Here is a 24,249-nt window from a genome sequence, read left to right on the forward strand (position 1 = left end):
CGCATTGTTTTAAAGCAGCTTAACATGAAAAAGAAAACACAGAAGAGGAAATTTGTGTAAAAAGTTGATCTAAGCAGTCTCTTAGTGACGATGGCAGGGAAACAAAACTCATTGAGAGAAAAACATTGAGAGAATGCCAGTTCTCCTCTGAAGGATTATAGCTGCAAGCAGTGACTTTTGAGTAATAGTTATTTTGTAAATGTTTATGATGAATTTACATTTAATTTAAAACTGATGAGGTATGATTTTGTGTAATGATTGAGTCTCATTTTGTGACTTCAAGTAATACTGTTGATGAAAGAAAAAAATAACTGTAGCTTGTTTAATTTAAACTCGAAAATTAAGTTTCAAGTATCAAGCTTAGCTTGAGTTCTGACCGGTCAGGTAAGACATGCATCAGCCGATCACATCAGGGGTAGCAAATCAAAGTGAACCAATAGTCACTAGAGTGCGTCCTATGCAGGTTGCCTTTCTTTGCTCCTTATCAGCTGCTTATTCGTGCCGCACTGAAAACCCACCTCCATCCCCATCTCATATCTGCCGGATAATTTTAATTGAATCCTGTTACGCATCATGAACTGTTCTGGTTCCCCAGGTTGGGGGACATGTATTTCTGTGCTCCCGCAGAACAGTTTCATTCAGCCAACCTTAAATATTGCTTCGTTTAAATATTTGATGACAGTGGTCCTGACAGAATGAATGTTAAGTGAAGCACCTTACAATTGTGTTAAGACTACTTGTATGAACAAACTCCTTTTTAGGATTCTAATCATGCACGAAACCCAATAGATCATGTTATTGGATTTTGTTATGATGCAAAATAACTCATTTAACTCATCAAAGGAGACCCTGCCGTTTCTTTCTTGCATTGCTTCTGGAATGTGCTGTCACGGCGTGTGTGTAATAACAGAAAGTGCATGTGAAGGAGCATAGCTTCAGTGCTTCTGCAGAGAGGTCTTTGTGGTTAATTCAAATGGATAAACACTTCAGACAATCACGCTGTGTCAAATCCAGACCGGGAGTGGGAAGGAGTCTAAATTGAACAGTGTGTGTTTGTTCATATTCTGCTGCTAAAACAGCGAGCCAGACGTCCAGGTAGGGGTCAAACAGATTACATGGGTCTAGGCCTACGTAGGGCTATAGAAGATGTATGGACACTATGATTCATTTTATATCATCATGTATGGTTCACATGACCGATAGGATTGGTTACTAAATTCATGGTTTTATTTGAAAAATGTTTCTTAAAACGTATGAATTATTTCTCAATTTAAAAAACTGTCACTGAGATATTCTGTGAATAATGAAACACAACACACACACAAATTATTCTATATTTTGCATAGTGATAGCTTGATTGACAAGCTCTATATCATTAGGGATTTGTATACATCTGGGTGTCTTTTTTGCTCATGAATTTGTAACAATGCTTGTTTTGGCTTCAGTGCAAAAAGCAATTTGCTTGCTGTTCTCATTGTTAGGTGTTTTACCAAAGAGATAGCAAGAAGCAAATGCCTGTTCTGAATTTAAAAAGCAGCACGGTGAGCACACCATGGGCACTTTTAGTATTATCGCAGTTTTGCTTTGGCAGAAGCAGACATTTGATGGCTTATCAAGTTGTGGTTACACTTTTATATGCACACAGCAGGCACTGGGGAGAAATTGCAATCATCATGACTAAAACCCAACAGCCTAAAAAAACTGTTTAGCATGTAGCTATGCTTTTTAATTTTTGGTCATTTTTTTAATCCAATAAAAGATGTGACCTTATATAACCTATTATTGCTTTGGTGACCTTTTGATGGTTGTTTATTTTGGTCTTGAGTGGACTAATCTCAATGATTACTGATCGCTCTAGTTATAAGTAATTATCATTAGAACCGAGAGGAACATGAGGCACACATTCATATTGTTACTATTTCTTTTCACTCAAACATGCTTAATTATTATTCTTTAATCATTTATTCACCCTCATGGCATTCTAAACCTGTTCGACTTTCTTTGGCAAAGCACAAAAGAAGATTCTTTGAAAAACGTTGGGAACCAAACAGTACTGGATCCAATTGACTTCCATTGTATGGACGCAAAACCACTGGAACATTTCTCAATATATCATACTTTGTGTTCAGCAAAAGAAAGAAAGTCATACAGGTTTTGAATGACTTGAGTGTGAATAAATGCTGAGAAAATTTTAATTTTTTGGGAGAACTATCCCTTTAAATAATATATAAAAAAAGAATGTCTACATCTATGTTTGCTAATGCACAGTGCTTTAAGGAAAATATTTTATTGAAAGACAAATCTTTAGACATTTTATTCAGGGATGTGAAAACCCAGCTGAAGTGCTTTTTTGTTACCTAGTGTTTTCTACATACAATAATCATAATGTAAAGAACATTTTGTGAAAATGCAACATTGTTGTTTATATATTGACTGAGTAAGAACATGTCAAAGATTGAAATCATACTCTAATTAATGTAACTTTGAAGCTTGTTATCTCAGAATTAGATTTTGAGACTTCAGCCTGATTTTCACAGACTTTGTCACAAATGGTCATAATGTGTTTAGAATTGAATGATTCTGACTGCATGTGCAGTATGTCTATTTGCTTTCTCTTTAAATACGCTTTCATAGACATCAAGCAGTTTCTTTTTGTTTATATTATCATCAGTACCTTTAAGGAATCCGTGTCTGTGGTGTTCTGAGAAAATGTTTTGATTATATTTTAAATAGGCTCTCAGTTTTCCCCTAACACCCTTGGGTTTACATCAAAGTCTCATACGAGTGCACAATCCTAGCAGGATATTCCTCAGAACAATTTCGCCCGGAAAACTCATTTCTATCTTCTGGGACTTCAGGAAAATAGTAAGATGTCACGCCTAAGGACACATTCATATGTGCATCTTATGTTATTACAGTCAATATATTCCTGAAGCTCTACAAGAGGCTGTTTATCTCTAAGTCCTAGCACGTGAATTCTGTATTGGTCCCAGTGGTCTTCAGTTTGAGATCCCTGGCTTTGTGTGCTGTTGCTTTAGCGTTCTGAGAATCAGGGAATTAGGGGATTGGAGATTTCAGTGAAGGAGCTATGAAATACAGCAATCTAAAAATGGCCCGGATGTGGCATGGAGATTTACTCACAGAGCCAATATGTTCCCCCATGCAGAAACCAGAAGAATTTCTCCTCTTTAAAGCCTTGGGTTTCATGCAGCATCATGCGCTGCGGTTTACACAAGAAACCTGGAGAAATGACCCTGAGACCACAGTCACGTCCTCTTCTTTTAACCTTGATTCTGGATGATGCTTTTCTTTTAGCAGTAACCATTTAAGTTATATTAGATATTTAATGCATTGTGGAGCAATGTCTGGCTTAGATCATACACGCAATTTAAAATAGGCTCCATTTTTTGTTATATACTCGTAGATTGTACTGTTGCTAAGTCACAGACTGCTCTTTACAGAGCTGTCTCATTGATTTATTCAAGCCCGTATAATTGATCTCGACCTGAGAAACACAGCAAGGTTTAGTTCACTCAGCGGCTGGATCTTCTGAGCTTATATTTGCATACATCCTCAGGAGATAGAACCAATCAAGGTCTCAGTCCTGCAGTGCATTTCTTAGCCAATGATACTTGTTGAATTCATCCAATATAGTCTTTGAAGCCAGCTCCACATTTCCTTTTCAAATTTCTCGCCACGATTTTTGCCATACATTCGCAATCAATGTTCTTAAGCGTTCCCATGGGAACGGAGATTTCGTTCAAACGCATGATATGACAACACCTCTGCGCCCTCCCTAATGGTGGCCACTCATTGTGAAGCCAGTTCTTATCAACGTGCCTCCAATTGTCCTGGAAATATCAGCTGCCAGAGAGATGTGTGGGTGAGGGACGGTGGGAATAATTAGGGCCGCTGAGTTAAAAAACAGTGTCACTGTGTTTCTTTGTGAACACACTTTGTGTGTGGAAAATTAGGTAATTTTACTACAGTAAATTGAATTAATTAATAGACTGTAACGGACACTGCATTTGACAAACAAAGTGACTTGCAGTGCGTTCATTTGTATGTTGCTTGGGATCAAACCATGACCAATAAAGCTGCACATCTGAGCCATATCAAGACAAGCAATCCTTACTTGGCGTCACATGATCCTAATGGTTGTTTATGGCTTCACATTTAATGTCCGTTCTCTAAATGTCCTTTGTGCTCGCAACAAAGCTCTTTGTTTTTGCCAGGGATTAGATGATTAGAGCTGACAGGGCACATGTTGCATCTTATGGCTTGGTTTCTATGGCAACCAGGTTACATTACAAGACATTTGAAGGGAAAACCCTCAGGCTCCTGTTTGCGCCGTGACTCTGTCTTAAAACAAGTCTAAATTGAATTTGTAGGCCTCCTGATATTAATCGTATGCTCTAGCCACAGCCCAACCCTGTTGAACCCTGTGCCTGAGGAGGGAGGGAAATAAACAGCTCCCGTCCCCCTTTCATGTGCTATCTCATAGGACAGAATGTTCTCCTGTTTGCTCCTGCAGCACTTGGCTTGAAATTTCACAAAGCGCCAAGAGACGCTTTAAGTTGGAATGCAGGTGTGAAATGAATTTAATATGCATGAAATGCTGGAGCCGTCTTCATTTATTTTATCATTATTGTAGGTTTTTGGGATGATGGCCATTTAAAGGGGTAGTTCACCAGAAAATTAACACTGTGTCTACGGGTGATCCCGAATAGTCGAAGATTTGATGCTTCGAGAGGAGGAGCCTGACTACCAATCTCACAGTCGAATCTTCAATGTTTCCCCTACCATTATCTTAGGGGGCGTCCTGCACCTCCAACGGCACTTCTCGCCCCCTTGAAGGTCAAGTTAATAACATTTTTTATGGAGCGTCAGATCACAAGAGAAGTCAAGTTTCCTTTCTATATACCATGTCTATACATTCTTTTCGTATTAAACCAACAAAACAGCATTATGTTATTTATCTAATTTATACGGCGGCATGTCATTTCTGTTTCTACGTGTTCGCGCATTTACAATTCTCCTCTGCTCTCTGTATCGAGTTCCGACCAAATGTGCACGCACATACACAGGTAATCACACTTTCACCAGCGGACAGAGAGCGCGTGTGGGAAAATATTTTGCGTCCACCACCTGAAAAGCAGATAATAAATTGTGTTTTTAAACGCTACTAGGGTGATGAAAATGGGAAAATTTCCTGGCAAAGCAACTGTCCAGTTACTCAGTTAGAATGACAGGTTTTCACCAAATTTTTCCTCCGTTCCATCCGGAACACAAGATATTATTAACCATTAAAAAATCTGACCATTTCTGTGATTTAAATTGAGCAGCGCGTCTACAAAACAGAGATTTACACATCAGGCGCACTCAGGGATATTTATGTTGATTATATTTTTCCGCTATATCTTTGAATATCTTTATTTATAATAAATTGGTATACTTAAAGTCTGCTTAATTGGAAAGACTAATTTTGTACTTAATATACTTTAATAATGCAGAAATAGTGCTGAAGTCCAACTAAAAATACATTTAAGTGAATTTTATTGAGCTACAGTGGAACTCTTGCAAGTATGCTTCAGGTACACGTTAAGTATCTTGCATTGAAAGATTGACTTTACGTAAAAATCATAAAATCCTTATCAAACGTTAGTGACATAAGAACCCATTTTTATTTAAACACAGTCTTAATATGAATAAATGTTGTGTCTAAATAGTAATAAAATACATTTAAATTACACTTAGTATGAAATAAACGCTTTTTTACTAGGGTACACACACATATTTGTTTGTTTTTTATACATAGTGGGGACTATAAACTAGGGATGCAGAATAAATTATCGGTATCTGCCGATATATCGGTTATCGGGTTTCAGTCTTCTCTTGTGTTCTGTAAAAGATATTCATTCAGGTTTGAAATAAGTAAATGATGACAGAATTGTTTTAGGGGTGAAGTATTGCTTTAAATGTCATACTGTTGGTAATAGGTGGCATATGAAAAATTAAATACCAGCACATTATTCTATGCATATTATCTAATCAGCCATAAACATTTCAATTACCAGAATACTACGCAGAAACTTGCTCTCTCTCATCTAAACTTATACAAATAGCCTTAAACTAATAGAATGATTTTCTGCCCCGAGAAGTTCCTGTTGATTGACTGATTGCATTTGTGAACCATTATGTGCACGGCTCATTAACTGACTATTATAACCGGCGCTGTGCCGAATATCATGCTGGTTCGCAACCAGGTCTACGGGGAGTCACAGTGTCACACAGTTTGGATTAATTACCCATATATCACTGGGTGGAAGACAATACCCCTGTGTTCACATTTCTTCACTGCTGCACGTCTTATTGCTCCTGACTTTATGCTGCTCGTAGACAAATCATAATACGTGTCCAGTAAACTGACTGTACACACAGTATCATAAACATTCACATTGAATATGTTTGGAGTAAAATTTGGCACTGTATATGCGACACATTTTCTGGCATGGAATAATAAATACAATTTAATTGATTAATCCCTCCTCCAAATCAGCTTGACATTATCAGCACTGTCCAGCTGTGAGTGTTAACCGGTCTTGATATGGATCAAACGTCAACACACACAGACACATTTGTTACTGGATCATTTCAGATGATAAAACACAAGCTATGGCAGGCCGTGAATGTGAAAATCCTCTTCACACATAAATCCCAGGGATTTCATACCCATCCTGGATAAACCCTGAGCCTTTCAAACGGACACTTCAGAGAAAGCAGTTTACAGAATTTGGAAACCGTGACAGCGTATTCACGTAAAAAACTGACGTTCAGCAAAAATAAAGCTTTTGGTATAGAAAATTGTTACAAACTTTAGAAAAGCACAAACTTTATTCATGGTACTGATACTCATTTCTGGAGGTATTATAGTATAGACGGTTTTGAAGCAACAACATTAACAAACATTACTGTTTATGCACACTTTTGTGGTTCAAACTCAAAGGACAGTTCACAAATAAATTTTGATTCTGAGTTGTTCCAAATCTGAATAAATTTCTATGATCCGATGAACACAGAGAAAGATATTTGAAATGAATGTTAGCAATTTTCTGTTCTGAGACATTGACGATTTTACAATGGTTATGAATGTCGCCCCAGAACTAAAAATTGCTAATATTCTTCCACATATATTTATTTGTGTTCAATAGAACATCATAAAATATTATACAGGTTTGGAATAACTGTTGGAATGTTTAATTTTGTGTGAATTGTCCCTTTAAGTTCTGGTGCACATCCACAAAGCTGCCACACAGACACAAAGAACCATTCAGTTAAAGGTTCTTTAAAGAATCATCTCTTTCTTACCTTTTTGTAATCTGAAGAACCTTTTGCACCGTGAACCACCGTTATTACCGGCAGAAGAACTGTTACTTGGCCAAACTTATAAGCGACAAAGTTATACAGCCCATTCAACAAATTGTTTTAATAATAAATTGAACACATAGTGAAATTCATTTTTTTTTATACAATTATTAATTATACAATAAAAGAATTTACCATAATACACACTGATTCAAATATAAATAGTCTGCTATTAAGCTAGACGAATAAACAAACACGGACCGGAAGTTAACCGGGCCAGGTGTATGTGTCCTGAAAAAACACGTCTATACTAAACTTTCTAAATGTGGCTGTATCATAAACCACACTGACGTTAAAACACCAGACAAGTTTGAAATGCCATGACTAGATTTAAACAGCTCCAGCAACGAATCCGTCCATTTTTTAATTTGTTCTTCCTTGTGGAATTGAACCTTTGAGTATTATCTTTACATTATGTTGTTTGTTTAAAACCGTCAATTAATAAGAAGTGCTTTGACGAATGAGAGCTGTATGAATACTAAATTAAATAAATAATAACAAATAAATAAATAATAAAACTAGATCTGACCCCAAGCTCTTTGAACTGTCAGTAGAGATTTATATTCCGTTTGAGCAAGGACACATTCTGCACTTCTGTGGAGCCTAGGGAGATCATGGCATGCATTATTTCCAATAAATCAGACCAGTCAAAGCCATGGGTGGAGAGAATTCATACTATCACTTGAGGAAAACACATAATCTATATTTTTAAATGTGCAAAAACTACTGTGGTAAAACAATAAAAAATGAATTTTTTAATAGTATTGCATCCTAATCTGCAAAAACTATATTTCTATAAAGCTTCTCTCTCTCTTTCTCTCTCTCTCTCTCTCTCTCTCTCTATCCCCTCAATTCTTATTTTAAATTAATGTTTACATGGTACTTGTCGGCAGTCCTGGAGCTTCTTCAATCCATTTGTTCAACCGCAAGCAAATTCTGTGTAATCGTGAAGCAATGAGATTGAGCTTCCCTTCCGCTTACACGCACGAGAGTCATTCATGGGTGGAATGCTTCTCCGTGAGAGCCCTTGATACGGCTGTAGCGTCTTCCGCTAGCATTGTTCTCTCGGAAATACATTATAGCCCTGTGGTGACACCATATCCGTGATAACTTTAATTACATTTCGTCATTTCTGCGCTGTATGATTGTGTGTGCATGATGTCAGTTCATTTTATGGTTTAGCAAATGCAGGGACACAAACAGTCTGTGATTTACACAGGGTTGCTGTTAGTAAACTGAAAAGTTTTATAGCTAACTGTGCAATCACACTGCCACCGTCGAGAGGGTCGAAAATCACTCTGGCCGCCCGTCAACAACGTTGTAGAAAGATTTGTTGGGGCCCTAATGTAGACCAAAGCTTACAGGGCTGCGTTGTCTGGAATCCTCTCAAGCGGTGGACTTCTTCATTCCGATTGGTTGTCGCCAAACCGCGTCCTAGCTCATTACCATAAAGTTGACCTGATTTCAACTCTCCTCGATGCCCTCGACGGGCAAGATCTCACATTGAAAATGAATGACTTCCGGCTACTTTGACGCTCTTGACAGTGGTGGTTTAAACGCACTGTAAGTGAGAGTGGAGAGGCTGGGGCTAGTTGTCACACTTTTTACCTCTTCAACGTTTCTCCCAGTTGGCTGTTTATGTAATACAAGCATACCTTAACATCTATACTGTATTTTTTCCCACTCTAAATACCCAGAAAGAATATTTTGACCCGTACGTGGTTACTTGAATATATGACAGTGTGGTTGTATTGCGTTGAATTCGATTAGCTAACAGCTAGCAATGAAATTATACTATATATATTTTGGTTTAAGGTTGGATATAACCAACAAAAATGTTACTTTAACAGGGATTTTTTTCGACAACCACTGCTACTGTAAACACACAATTTGTATGTTTACAAATTGTTCAATTTTTTACACCTTTCGTATGTGACAACTTGCCCCGGTCTCCTGTATAGTTCATTTTGTAAAAAATTTAAGGGGACAATTGACCCAAAAATCAAGCGTAGCATCAGTTCTGGCAGGTCACGTGAGTCAAGCTTGCTTCAGCCGATTACATCAGGTGCAGCCAATCAACGTTAAACAATAGTCATACAACACACATTAGACTGCGTCCTATTTAAATTGCCTTTCTTTGCTCCTTATCAGCTGCATAATCGTGCGGCGCTCAAAACCCACCTCCATCCCCATCTCCTCCATATCTGGCTGTATCTGTCGGATCATTTAATTTAATCCTGTTAGGCATCATGAACCATTCTGGTTCCCCAGGTGGGGTGACATGTATTCCTGCGCAACCACTCTGTCCATGCAAGGCTGTATGGACAGGCGGAGAGTTTGCCCAGAACAGTTTAAATTCGTCAACCTTAAATATATGCTATTGTTAAATATTTGACGATAGTGGCCTGACAGAAATAAAAAATTCTGTCATTTCCTCACCCTCAAAGTTTTCCAAATCTGTATAAACGTCTTTGTTCTGATAAACACAGAGAAAGATATTTGGAAGAATGCTTGTAGCCAAACACTTCTTGGCCACCATTTACTACCATGGCAGGAAAATGGACAATGGTAGTCAAAAGTGCTCCAGAAATGTTTACTTTTCTACATTCTTCTTTTGTGTTCTACAGAACAAAGAAATGTCAAAAGCAAATCATGAATACATTCCTGTATATTTCCCCTATTTTCCTTATACAGATTTAGAAGAAGTTGAGGATGAGTAAATGATAACAGAATCATTTTGGGTGAATTGTCCCTTTAACAACACAGGTCCATAACACTTTCTGTTTAAGATATTAATTCAATACTTACATTCAGATCTAAATATTCTATTGGTGTTGCTGTTAAAAAACATTAAGTGCTTCTGTACGGACTGGACCATGTACATTTACATCATACAAAATAGTGTAAAAAATAAGATCTTTACTCATTTAACTCTTCTTGGACCTAATGCACTTTTCCTTCTGTCTTTCTCTATGTTGTGGCCATCTGTTTGTCCATCTTGTGCGTCCCATTACTTCCGTTCCACTTTAGACATCACTACAGGCCTTCCCATCGGTGTGATAATAACGTGTGGTTTGGCGCTGCTGTTACTTTCCACACTTGTCTCCTGGAAGCTCTGTTGGGTTCCTTGGAGGAAAAAATCGCTCTCATCAAGTTCTGCGGCCCTCGCCACCGACGACTGCCCCTCGTTTCAGCAACCGTCTCTTCTGCCGAGTCCTCATCATTCCAAGGTCGCTATGGCGACTGAGAAGGAAAAATATCCTTTGGCATCGATGGGCTTCCTGGAGGCAGCCGTTAAAATAAGCCAAACATCTCCTGACATCCCCGCTGAGGTGCAGCTCTCTATGAGGGAACACTTTCTGCGCCGAACACAGCGTATGCAGAGACAAACCACCGAGCCGGCATCATCCACCAGGTAACAGATTTAAAAAGTCTCTCGGAACACACCGCACATGTATGAAGTCAACAAGGTTGTTTTTATACATATTTGAGTAGGTTTCTAACGCTTGAGGGACAGGTTGTGCCTGCAGTCATATTCAGTGGGGGAAAATTAGAATAGTTTCTTTGTGTTCAAAAGGCTTGATTTTTCTTTAGTTGCATTCGTTTGAGATCGCATGGACTTCTATAAATTTGTAATCCTCTTTGTCTGTTATATTCCAGATCAACTTTTGTTTTTCAGTGATTTTTTCAACTTTTGGACCCCACTATTTTTGCATTTCATTCCTATCAGTCTCATCCAGAGGTATACACTTGAAAGCAAAGCAGACCAAGCCAAACATCTCTGAATGAATACACACATATAGTCCTAACTCATTTACAGTCAGATCAGCTTTCCTGCAGATTTGGGTATGTGCAAGGTGAATGTGTAAGACTGTGATTTTCCATTAAAAAATGCCTCTCTGAAGACATCATTAATCATATGCAACTCATCCATTCCCGAGTCTCCCAGCAACATTTCCAAGCAGCAAGAGAAACATTTACACGTTGAAAATTAGAATAGTATATTGCTGATGGTGCATGATATTTAGAGGGTATTGAATTCTTTCATCTTGGGCTACTTTGTTCTTTTATACCTTTAATTATTTCTGTGTCACTTCAGGGTGCGTGTTTAATGTTTAACTGTTCCATAGTCCCTGGATTGAACTGAAGTGTCGCTCATGCATACTTGATTATTGGCGATATTTCCAGATCACTTAATTATGGTGCAGTACTTGTACGCTTGAAATTAAGTCTTTGTCATGTCATGTTTGCCTATTAAGGAGTACTGTCTAATTTAGTTTCAGTATTTTGCTGCTCTTGAAGCCCTTTTTACAGATTTCAGGTTATTAACAGCTCAGCTGGAACAGGGAAAGCTTGGTTTTATTAAAATTAAGTCAAATGTGGTTGAATTAATTGCAAGACTATACACTGTAGTACTAAGGCTTCCATTGAGGGAGACTGTTACATAAGACTATAATCCGACAAGCATTAATGTTTCTTCATGGCATGCAGTGGAGGTGGACTTCCTGGGGTTTGAGCTCTAAATGTTTTTTATTAAAGGTATATTTCCAAGGTATTACATTTTGTATCATCTTGTCATATTTGTCCAAAGAGGTCATATGTGGAAGTTGCCTGAATTTAATCCTTGTGTAGTCGAATAGTGGGAGGTCCATTAACACCCGGTTGTGCAAATGGTTGGAGGATGAGGAGTCGGAACCATGGCTGAGGGCTGGCTCTTGGAATAACCGTGAGGCGTACGGTTCTGTGTTGGAAGGCAACTAGCGTAGCCTTGTTAAACATTTTAATAAACCTGGCATTGGGTTAGTCACTCAATTCTCTGGGGCTTTGTTCTCATCCTTCTGAATTATGTTGCATTAATAAGGAGTTATCACAAGCTAAGACTGTTTTGTTTAGCTATCTTACAATTAGTATATAATATACTATATCAGTATATACAATTAGTATACTAAGTTAAAGTGTCACCAATTTACCTGGTGACAAGGGTCTTAAAAAGGTCTTAAAAAGTATAATATTTAGCTCCATGATTTCTGTATATATCCTGATTGAGGCATGAATCTTGCAAACTTTGGAAGTAAAAATGTTTTTCCTCATAAGCTAACAGCCTGCAAACCTATAAACTTTGTGTACATGAGTTTCCTAAAAAGCAGATTTTTGGAAGTGGCATTTCAAACATTTTTATAAAGCTTAATTTAAAAAAGACAGCTGACACATGTTTCAAAATAAATAATGAAATACTGAAATATCAAAAATGATATAATTAATATCCAATCAATGTCCTCTGAACCTGTACATTTAGACCTTATACCAAGTTCTGTGCTCTAATCCTACTTTCTCCAAACTCTCTGTCTCTGATTTACTCCAGACACAGTTCCTTCAAACGTCACCTCCCCCGTCAGATGCAGGTAAGCAGTCTGGACCTTGGGGACGACTACTACGTAGATGAACAGCCAACCAGCATCGGCCGCATAAATCCCGAACTCTACAAGCAGATGGGCACCAAGAACGAAGACTCCAGCAACGGCGAAAGTGGCAAAAACTGCGGGAAGATCAATTTTTCTCTCCGTTACGACTACGAGAACGAGATGTTGCTGGTTAACATACTCAAGGCCTTCGATCTACCAGCCAAGGATCTTTGTGGCAGCTCCGATCCCTACGTGAAGATCTACCTACTGCCTGACAGGCAGCAGAAATTCCAGACGCGAGTCCATCGTAAAACGCTCAACCCCACATTCGACGAGTCTTTCCAGTTTCCCGTGCCCTACGACGAGCTGCCAGCCAGGAAGCTCCATCTGAGCGTTTTTGACTTTGACCGATTCTCACGGCACGATATGATCGGAGAGGTCATACTGGACAATCTGTTTGAAGCGTCTGATCTCTCCAGGGAGACCTCCATCTGGAAAGACATTCAGTATGCTACCTCTGTAAGAATATCTTGGTGTTTTCTCTTTGTTTAATGTGTTGTGATAGTAGTTTATTACGCTCATGGATGTGGAAATACAACCACTCTTCTTGCGTTAAAGAGATCACCCAAAAGATGTAAATCCTATCATTTATTCGCCCCGATGTCATTCCAAACCTGTATGAATTCTTTCTTCTGCAGAACACAAAAAAATATATTTTGAAGTATGTTGGTACCCAAACAACAGTGGTCCACATTGACTTCCATTGTATGGACACAGAACCACTGAGACATTTCTCAAAAGATTTTCTTATGTGTTCCACAGAGTAAATAGTCATATACAGGTTTTAAACAACATGAGGGTGAAAAAATGATGACATGAGTTGTATTTTTAAACAATCTTTAAGGTCGATAAACATTGTGCGTTCCCGACGCATAATTTAAGCTTGCCTGGTAAGAAAAAGGAGATTTTAATGAAACCCCAGCAAGGGCTCTTGATTTTGCACTGGTCAGATACTTTGTGTTAGGTGCTGATAAGAAAATCCATTGAACTTTATTCGAAACAACAATGCCATTAGCTTTATCGGTGCTTGCTGAGCTACATGAATTGCTTGTTGAGTTATCAGTCTGTTTAAGTGCAGTCACAATATAATGTTATACACCTGCCAAAGAGTAAGGAAGCCAAATGAATGAGCGCTCCGTGATTTAGCCTCATTAACACAGAGATGAGTTGATAATTCACACATGAGCTTGACTGACACAGGTTCTATTGTGACAGAAAAGTAATTGCTTTTTTCCGTAATGGGGACTAATAAGCGCTGGTGCCAATCAAAGGATGCTTCAAGTCCACAATATTGCTTTACCTCCAAAATAGGTCTTGAGGTCATCTGAGGTCAGTTGACAATGGCGTTTTTTTGCTGGGTCTAAAGCTATTTACGAAGGACCAATTCAATAAACCTGTGCTTATTGCTCTTAGGGCTGGAAGCCGGCTTCGCATTTGAACTTTTATTGCACTTGGCAGGCAATTTCAATTTGAAACTAAGCTGCGACTTCTCAGAACTGATAATGTTAGATTGATGCCAGCAGCCACCAAACATGTTACAGGAAACACTGTCAGACATAAAAGCACATTTGAACTCATTTAGTCACTAAATCAGACAAATTTGGTCAATTTGGGCTTTTCAGAGAATAAAAAATGCTTTCACATCGGACATTCTTTATAAGTCCTGACATACGGAGTACCCTTTCTAGGTACAAGACTCCACTCATTTCAAATGAGGCGGCTATTAATGAGCACTTTTAATTCATATCACACATTTAAGTGAACTTTTATAAACTCACAGTGTACACAACAGTTTCTAGGTTCATAGATTCTCAGACATCAGTATTTTAATAAATTATAAAAAATGAATCGCTGGTCATCTGGAATTTGATTATAGAGATTAAGGTTAGTATAATGGTTTTTCAATAATTTTAAGCACACCCTAAGGGTATATTAGAATTGTTTGTTGTTTCCCTATTGGCCATGGTTGGTCGTAACAATTAAAGGGACAGTTCACCCAAAAAAAAGGTTCACCCTCGAGTTATTCCAAACCTGTATAAATTTCTTTGTTCTGATGAACACATAAAAAAATTTGGAAGTTCTCTTGTAACCAAACAGTTCTAGACAACCATTGACGACCATAGTAAAAATGACAACGGTAGTCAAAAGTGCCCCAGAATGGTTTGCTTTCCTACATTCTTCAAAATATATTCTTTAGTGTTTCTTTTTACAAGCCGATATTTGTTAAAGAGTTAATATTCCTTGAATTTGAAGGTCCTATTTTGGTTTATGGAATGTCAAACAACAAGTATACGTACATACAAGGTGTAAAAACACTATTATTTTGTTATAGGCAGTTATTCTTACCTTACATCTTTACTGACTCTCGAATGATTCGTTCGGGGAATCATCCGTCTAATCCCCTCATTTCCGCCAGCATTCTCTGATTTGATTGGTCAGATGGTCTAGTCTGCTGTGATTGGTCTGCTACGAACGAGGCTCACAAGCTACAGTGATTGGGGGAGAAAAGTGAAGTTTTCGTGAGCAGTCCTAACAAAATGTAGGCGGCGACTATATATAGCGACGTAAATCAGCGGACGTTCGCGAATCGGACAAGGGCACGACTCGTTTGCATGATTCAGAGTCGACTTTTTCTAAGCCAACAACTTTGTTATTCGTTTACCTTCAGCTTTATAACTTTTTTTAAATATGTTTATTGCTTTTTTTAATCACACATAACTTGAACAACATTCGCATAATTTAAATCAACGGAAAACAGACAAAAAATCACATATCTTTAAGTCCTCCTATTACAGGACACAAATTTCTTTCATAACTTCCATTATCACTAACAGCTGTTCTACTGGCAAGTCTGATACTGCGCCCATCCGTCAATCCACTTCAAAAAGTCTCTGCTGTGAAATACTGAAGCGCAACCTGCAAATAATCACCTTAGAGAGACATTAAGCCACAAGTAGTGGAGTCGAGGGATATGTCCATCAGATGGAGGCTTACTGAGCTCATTTAAAGGGACTCGTATTTACACCACAAGTAATACTGTTGATGATAAACTCCAGCACCAAAAAAACTTTTCCTGAAAGAGGGCAAAGTTTGGACGCTAATAAATTACTCTCATCTCTTGATAATGTTGCCACTGTTAGCTGCAGCTTTCAGTTTTAGGTCTTTTTAAAGTAAACATTAAAGTCGTTTAAGTTTAGATATCGTGCTGGGTTTTAAATGAAGGCGGTAAGTGCATAAAGTAACTTGGAATTTTATTTATAAAAAAAAAGATGGCGATATAGTGGCAAAAGTTACATCTTTCAGCTTTAAAATTTAGACTTAGCTGTGAGAAAATGATAGACCCCGTGCAACAGCTTAACCCTGACGGAAAGGCAGAAATGTTTAGCAGAGCTGACGTTTAATTAACGGGTTGCTATAGTGCTGTCCAGGAGAAGAGCACGACTTAGAGAATCCTAACAGCTAATTGGTCACCGTTGCTATTTATGTCCGAACAGCACTCCTTTAGACCTCCATATTGAGTCATAGGCTTATTAAACCCAGCCTTCACAGTACAAATGCCAACCCACATCCTCAAATAATGAATAATTGCTCACAATACTTACTAGGCTTTAGCATATCTGGGAAATGATGGCAAACTGACAGACATCCTTGACGTAATATATATTTTTTCATCCATTGTGCAGACACAAACATAAAAGATTACTAATATTCTATTGACACTAATGTTGCAGTGCAGGAAGCCAGTGTGATTTGGTATGAATCATGCAATCAAGGTCGGTGATTCATAGCTTGGCAGAAAAACAGTTCTATCATTTATGAAGTCAGCGTCTTGTTGATGGAAATGCAAGGATTTTTTCATGGCGCTTAAAGTATAATAAATGCCTAAAAGTTTAAAAAGGTTAAGATGTATTTCAGAATGTCCATTTGTACTGAATACCCTTTAATGACAGCAGGCATTTCACTGTCGGGACATTAGGTCTTACAGACCACAGGCATCAGTAGAAATCTGAAGGTCTCCCATCCAGCACAACTCTGCTAAGCTTCAATGGGAGCCAGAGGGCAATATGTTAATGATCTAGAATTTGTGTAGAATCTTAAATGTCTCGCTTATCTTTTCACAACAATTTTTTTCTTGCTCCATTTTTCTAGGTATAGCTCATACATATGCTTACTGTATATATTCGAAATTATTTATGTGCACAAAAATACATATTTATATTTAAATATTTTGTTTACTAAAGAAGTTTATAAAATGGATGATTTGGACTTGACAATGTGGAAAATGCCCAGCATTGATGGATGATATTGTTTCAAAAGCATCTCAGGGTGAAAAATGGCTGTTTCACAAATTCATGGCAAATTGTACTGTAGCTACCTTGAAGACACTAAAAGGAAACATTTGGGAGAGCGGGGACGAAAGTAAAATCTTTCAGTTTTTCAGAAAGAGAATTATTTTTGCTGTGGTCCGTAACTCAAAGGTGTGCTCTAGCAATACCAGGTGGTATTTTGTTCAAATGTCGAATGACTTTTCAAGATAAGTTGCACATTGTTACTTTCGACCCCATCAGTAGGTGACGAAAGTAACACACAGGTGGGTCAAAAGTAACACAGCAATATAGATTGATTTTTTGTGCTACTTTGGTTTTTATTCATTTAACTGACTTTGACCTTGTTAATATGTAACTGCAAACACTTCATGTCTTTTATCTTTTGAAAAAAGTATAAAATTACATTTCATTTAAAATTTTATCACACGTTTAAAAAAGAACCTGATACTACAAACTTAAATAGTTTCAAATATTTTATGATTGGCAATTACAATGCATTTTATAAAACGTCTTAACACTATGAACAATATAAAAATGAAATCAGCATAATCTAATTACATTAGTAAAGGGACAAAAGTAACAAGTGTAACTCCTGACATTTAAATCCGATTTACTTTTATAATGAAAAACTCTGACAGGCAATTTTCAGCACTAAATCACCTGTAGATTGATCATTACTGTGACAAATGAAACGAGAGACACAACTTGTAATTAGAGAAAAAGCACAGCTTCAGAAATTTACTTTCCGTGCTCGAAAAATGTTTTCCGGACCTAACTGTGGGAAACGATGACGAAATCACGTGATATTCGGCAACAAGGTTGCGTGCTGAGCGTGACGTCAAAGCTTGGAATTCAAATGTAGTCAGGGCTCTGAGTAAATCACTATGTTACTTTCGTCGTGCGTTACTTTTGTCCCCGCTCTTCCCAAGTTTCGTCATTTCTTTAGTCACAAGATAATTCTCACCATCACATTATCTAAAGACATGAAAAAGGAATGTGATCCTAAACTTTTGAACGGTTTTGTTTGTGGAATTTGTACCTGTCTCTGAAACTTTACTCCATTACAGTTATTTACCTCTGTAATCTCACTGAGAAGAAGGTGAAGTATATAGTAATGCTGGCCAATGTTTTATGTTGTTACAATGACTTTCTCTGTGTGTGTGTGTGTATGTGTGTCTTACAGGAAAGTGTAGATCTTGGGGAGATCATGTTCTCGCTCTGCTATCTGCCTACAGCAGGCAGACTAACACTCACGGTCATCAAGTGCAGGAACCTTAAGGCAATGGACATCACAGGATACTCAGGTAGATTTTCTGTCACTCATTTTACTGCCATGAAGCATCTGAATACAGCCCTGAGCGTGGAAATATTGGGGCAATGGTCTCTGGTGCAATTTATAGTTCATTCACAGGGCATGAAAAGATGCCTCTGGAAAAAAGATAGTTACTAACCTGATTCCTTTGTATCAACAGCATCGCTGATAGTTTTAGGCAAAAAGACTTGTGATGTGATGCAAGAGACAATTTTAAGCTCCAATACCAAAATACTGTCACGGTTTCTCGTTAATAATATTTCATACACCCGACATTTTTACTTTTATCCGGTCTGTAAACGTTTTTCATTTGCGGTGAAATTGAATTCGCATGCGCTGGATAATATCTATTAAGAATTGCCTCAAGCAAATTTGGTGTCAGAACAAGTACTTCTCAACTGATTTGTTCCACCCGAGCTGGAAGTGGTTTATGGCTTTGTAATGTACAGACATAATAGATCAGACAAATTGTGCAATGATGGGGAAGGATGGAAATCGGATTGCAGCCCTGGATCGACTCTCAAGTCATTTTATTAAAACACTGAATCTCACCCGCCTTCCATTCACACTGAGCATTAACTGGGATCAATGAAGATATTCAGCATTCATTTAATATATTTTAAAATTTCATTTTAAACCATTGTTAGAGGATTAATCCATTTATATTTAATATTTGCGAGGACAAAATAAGAATTAAAAAAAAGAAAAACATTTAGTCTGCAAATTAGAAATAATCGATATAACTGAACTGATACCAGTGTTTTGTCTAAACAGATCCCTATGTGAAAGTGTCCCTCATTTGTGATGGGAGGCGTCTGAAAAAGAAGAAGACTACAACAAAGAAAAACACCCTGAACCCTACATATAATGAGGCCATTATCTTTGACATCCCTCCTGAGAGTATGGACCAAGTCAGCTTACACATCTCCGTCATGGACTATGATCTGTATGTTACACAACTTCCTTTGTTTTATGTATCATTTTTAATCTTTGTAAATATAACACAGCATGCAAGAGATCACATATCATACTGTATTTGTGCATGAACCTCAATCCATTCAACATAATTTGTGTAGTTTTCCATAAATCAAAGACATGCGCCACTGTATAAAATGCATCGTAATAAAAAGAACACATCCTTTAGTGTTCCTCTAAAGAAAGAAAATAATATGGGTTTGGAATAATCTAGGATGAGTATAAATGTTAACTTTAAGGTGAAGTGTGCTTTTAAATAGCTAGAGGAAAAGGTCAGGTGTCAGAACATTCACTCCTCACCTCTCTACAGGTGGGTCACTGGGAGAAGGGCAATGTGCATGTATTATACTCAGCAGTCTCAAGCAGTGAATCAGTTTGTGGTATTAAGAACAAACACAGCTTTGGATGACATGCCAGGAGCTGGTGTTTCACAATTCTCTTTTGTGGGTTCATACAAAGGACTCATCTAAAGTTCAGTGTCAGAGACATAAATGTATCTTGATATGTCTTTCCTATGGCGCTTTTGCTATCTCGTCTCTCTGAATTATAAACATGCAAATATACGTTTGCACATATCACACAATATGAAGCATCAACACACTGAAAGGAAATGATTCGGCCATGTAGTCCTTCATCAAAGCCCATTAAGGATAGAAATACTATGTGAACCAGGGTTATTATAGTTTACTAAAACTTTTAAAAGATTTAAATTAACTTAGATCAAATAAAGCATTGATCTTAATATTTGACAGACCTCAGAAATAGACTTAAATAAGTTAAGGCACTATAATTGTTAATTAAAAATAAATAATAAGTCAATGTAAACTATAATAAAACAATAAAATTGAAATACATAGTAAAATAAATGTGTAAATAATCAACATAACAATAGAACTACAAAATTTCTTTGGTCCAATGAAAACAGAGAAAGATATTTGGAAGAATTTTAGTAATTTTCAGTTCTTGGACATCATCCACTACCAAAGTTTTTGTTCTGTTTAATACATAATCAGATATTTTGAAGAATTTAGTTCTCAGGCACCTTTGACCACCATTTATTTCTTCCTACTGTGGAAGTCTAAAGGGGTGTAATGATACACTCAGCTCACGATTTCTCATCTCGATGTTTTCGACAAAATTAAACATTTATTTACAAAATATTAACAATTTAAGTAATTTGTCTTGTTGCCCATACAACTTAATAAAGAATTTTAACATTTTAAGGCTTAACTGAAATTAGAATTAAGACTATTGTCAATTTTGACAGCAAACTTTGATTTAGCTGTAGTAATTTGACTAGAATGCTATTTAGTTTTGGTCATCCCCATTTGGATGGTTTTAGTCTAGTTTGAGTCGTCTAATAAAATCTATCTGGATTAACTAATTTAATTGATGTGATTAAATGTTTCAAACAAAGATTTAAATGTTTTGGCATTATTTACTTTTAAATCAGGTCATTACCTTTATTTTTCAGAAAAGTTCAGTAACTTCTGCATATGCATTGTTGTAACACAGAGAATATTGGACCATGAAGTATGTCTCCTTTTGACTCAATTGACTCCTTCCAGTCAAGGGTGTATTCATTCAAGGCATTCAACCAATGAAACGCAGACAGAGCTCAAACGCCATTGACTCACATCTCTTTGCTTATAAATGTTTTTATCATTTTTAGATGAAACATCCCTTTAAACTACAAAGAAACGGAGAACAACATTGAACCGTGTGGATGCTATGGCAAAAGCATATTCATTTCATAAATTGTGAGATTAAATCAGATTGTCATCCTTTCGTTCTTTCTATTTTTGTTGTTGTTCAGGGTGGGCCATAATGAGATTATTGGTGTGTGCCGTTTGGGGTGTGGTGCTGAAGGGTTGGGTAGGGACCACTGGAACGAGATGCTGGCATACCCTCGTAAACCCATTGCACACTGGCACCCCCTGCTGGAGTCCAAGAAATCTGAAAAAGAGGTAAGTAACCATTGAAGTGTGAAAATGAAAACTGCAAATATTGAGCAGAAATATTGCTGAGGGGCCTATATAATGACGTTCTGAAACAGACTTTATTTCAAATGCAAATTGCATTGCTAGATCTATTTCTGACCAGTCGCCAATCTCGCTTTGTAAACATCCATCTAGTCACTTCCTCATTGCTGTGTATCACCAGTAATGCAAGAATGTGTCAGAGCTCATTTACGTGCTGAAATATTATGAGCATTCTGACCTGACCTGTGGTCAAGAGTTAATAATAAAAAATTCAAACGATTCTGAACTTTTTGTAGCAGGCCTCTTGCGCTGGAAGTGATTATGGGATTTTTTTCGATACGATGTTCTGTGTTTATGTGTCCTGTCTTACAGTGGAAAACCAGAACGGCCAGTTTTGACAGTCAGGGGTCTTGTCCCTCCCCCAAACCTCCTGCCAGCCCTTGATCAGAGCCAGATGTAAAAACCCACGGGCTATGTAAACCCATCTTCGCTCTCTCGCCGATGTCTATGTGTCTGTACAAGGAAATGAGAGGGAGAGAGAGAAATAAACTCTGCTATCCACGTTTCCCTTTGGGTTGCTATAGATGCTTCCCAAACACTGAACCAAGATCAGTCCCTGCTGTCTTTGCCGATGTTCCTCATGTTCAAAATGTTCCAGTCCACATGATCTTCCGTCAGCCATCGGGGTGTTGTGCAACCTTCTATACCTAGAATACTCTACAAAGCAAACTTTGTATTCCTAGAATAGCTCGGTACAGTCAGCAGAAGTGTTTCTCCCATTTGAATTTTCCTTCAGACTGAAGCGTTTGAAATGTGAGTGTGGTGTTCTGTAATCTGTCTGCGTGCTGTAGAAGTTTCCGCACAATGCTGCAGGTCCATGTGAATGCCTTTGCTCAGATCTTAAATTTTGAAAGGAGGACTAACCATCTCGAGGAACGAAGGGCTTGACAGTGTGAGCAGTGAGAGGAGAAGAAAGTGATGCGAAAGAAAGTAAAGGATTTGTTATGTGATATAGGAACCTTTTTATCCTTCATTGTATGAATAAAACTGTGTGTGAAGGTACAAATATCCTGAAGAATATAAAAAATAGAAGTTTATAGATGTTGTTTAAATGTTAAATGTGTAAAAAGAGATGGAATTTCCGCACAACGATCTTTTCCTATTCCTTATTCTTAGCAAAACAAAGATGGTTTACATGTAAAGACGCTCATAGCTGCAAACACTTCACATGTAGCCATATACAGCAAATATATTTGATTACATTAATATTCATGTGCGACACCACGAGTGCAAAACTGGGCATTTCATGGAGGAGTTAATTGTGAAACGGCCATAAAGAGGTGAAGAAAGGGAATCTGAGTAGCATTGCATTTAATAGATTCTATTCTTCTTTAAAGCTTCATGCCGTTCCATTTCCATCTTATGTTGACAGCTTATCGAGTTGACATCTTTTGACATGTAATTTTATTGTGAGTTAAATTGGACTGTCAAAAGTTTCCACATTTTGGTACATTGCACTGGAAAATGTCTAGTGTAAGCAATGCTTAAATGAGTTTTCTGCACTATATGACAAGAGCAGGGTCCACTTTACATCAAAAAAGTTTAAGATATTTACATACATTTTTCTAGAATAACTCTTTAAATTGTACAGTCTGTCTCCAGTATACAGCATAAAGAAAAAGTCTTAAATAATTGATCATTTTTAGGGAAAAAAACAATGATGTCATCTTGCGCAAGCATTACTTTTGTATTGTTTAGGGCTGGATAATGCATTATGGTGCAGGCAAAAAAAATCATTGCTACTATTTAGATTTATTAAACAACTTACAAATTTACATTGCGTTGTGATGAAGAATATTTTAAATTATTTATAGTGGGGTGTAGAGCTCATCTGATTTACTGAATTCTGGTTCTTTTGTTTAACACGGTTATTCATCAGAACTTCAAGGACATAAAACTCTTAGTTTAAACCTACTGAATACGTTTCAAAGAAATGACATCTTAATGCACACAAATGGCATTTAATGAGAGCTTCCCCTCAAAATCCTGGACATCTTTCCATTGTTTCATAAAAAAATAGCTAAATATTGCATAAAAACAGGCGATTCAAATGCACATGATTGTCACTAAATCATGAGAGATGAGCCCTGTAAGAGTGAATCTTCTATGCAGGGCTTCTATTGTCAATTGATGTTGCAGTCCTGCTGCTCAAAGATGGTGGGTTCTAGAACAATGACTTTTCTGTAATATCCAGCTAGTGGTGTTAAAATATCTTTAAAGATATATGACACGTCGGGCTAGTTTAGGAGATGTCCTCCATATCATAAGATTGAGTTTTAAATATTTCTATATAGTAAAACAGATTTCATATTTTAACAGAATCTTCGAAAATACCGGTGAACTTGTTAAGAAAATGGTTGTGACAAAGTACAACTTATTTGGTCTTACCTGTTTTTACAATATGAATATGTTGTAATACTCAGACAATATAGAGTGTGTTTCTGTACGTGAATGTAAATGAAGGTATAGATAATATACAAATTGTTTATTTACCTCATCACTAACTCTTGTGTGCTGTGTTTTAACAACCTGTTTCTGCTCCCTTGTGAATCTAATAACTTTCTAATTTTGTATTGATCATTTGTACTTGTAAAATAACTTGTAACGTTTGAAGAGGTTCTTGTATTTCAAAAATGCCAAAATAAATTGTTGGTTCAGTCATTTCAAGCATAGACTTGCTTTCGTGAACTCCCATCTGAAAACAA

General features: G+C 37.2%; 1 protein-coding gene across 1 annotated transcript in view; it reads left to right on the forward strand.

Moving 5' to 3' along the window:
• syt6a (synaptotagmin VIa) overlaps nt 1-24,211 on the forward strand; it is a 42,102-nt gene extending 17,891 nt beyond the window's left edge. The window contains exons 2-7 of the mRNA XM_056733249.1: nt 10,456-10,840; nt 12,788-13,346; nt 18,399-18,519; nt 19,302-19,473; nt 21,319-21,469; nt 21,857-24,211. Coding sequence (XP_056589227.1) covers nt 10,456-10,840; nt 12,788-13,346; nt 18,399-18,519; nt 19,302-19,473; nt 21,319-21,469; nt 21,857-21,928 — 1,460 coding nt within the window. The 3' untranslated portion in view covers nt 21,929-24,211. The remainder of the gene's footprint in view (nt 1-10,455; nt 10,841-12,787; nt 13,347-18,398; nt 18,520-19,301; nt 19,474-21,318; nt 21,470-21,856) is intronic.
• Nucleotides 24,212-24,249: the final 38 nt, after the last annotated feature.

The sequence above is a fragment of the Triplophysa dalaica genome, chromosome 20 (assembly GCF_015846415.1).
Source record: "Triplophysa dalaica isolate WHDGS20190420 chromosome 20, ASM1584641v1, whole genome shotgun sequence".
NCBI lineage: Eukaryota > Metazoa > Chordata > Actinopteri > Cypriniformes > Nemacheilidae > Triplophysa > Triplophysa dalaica.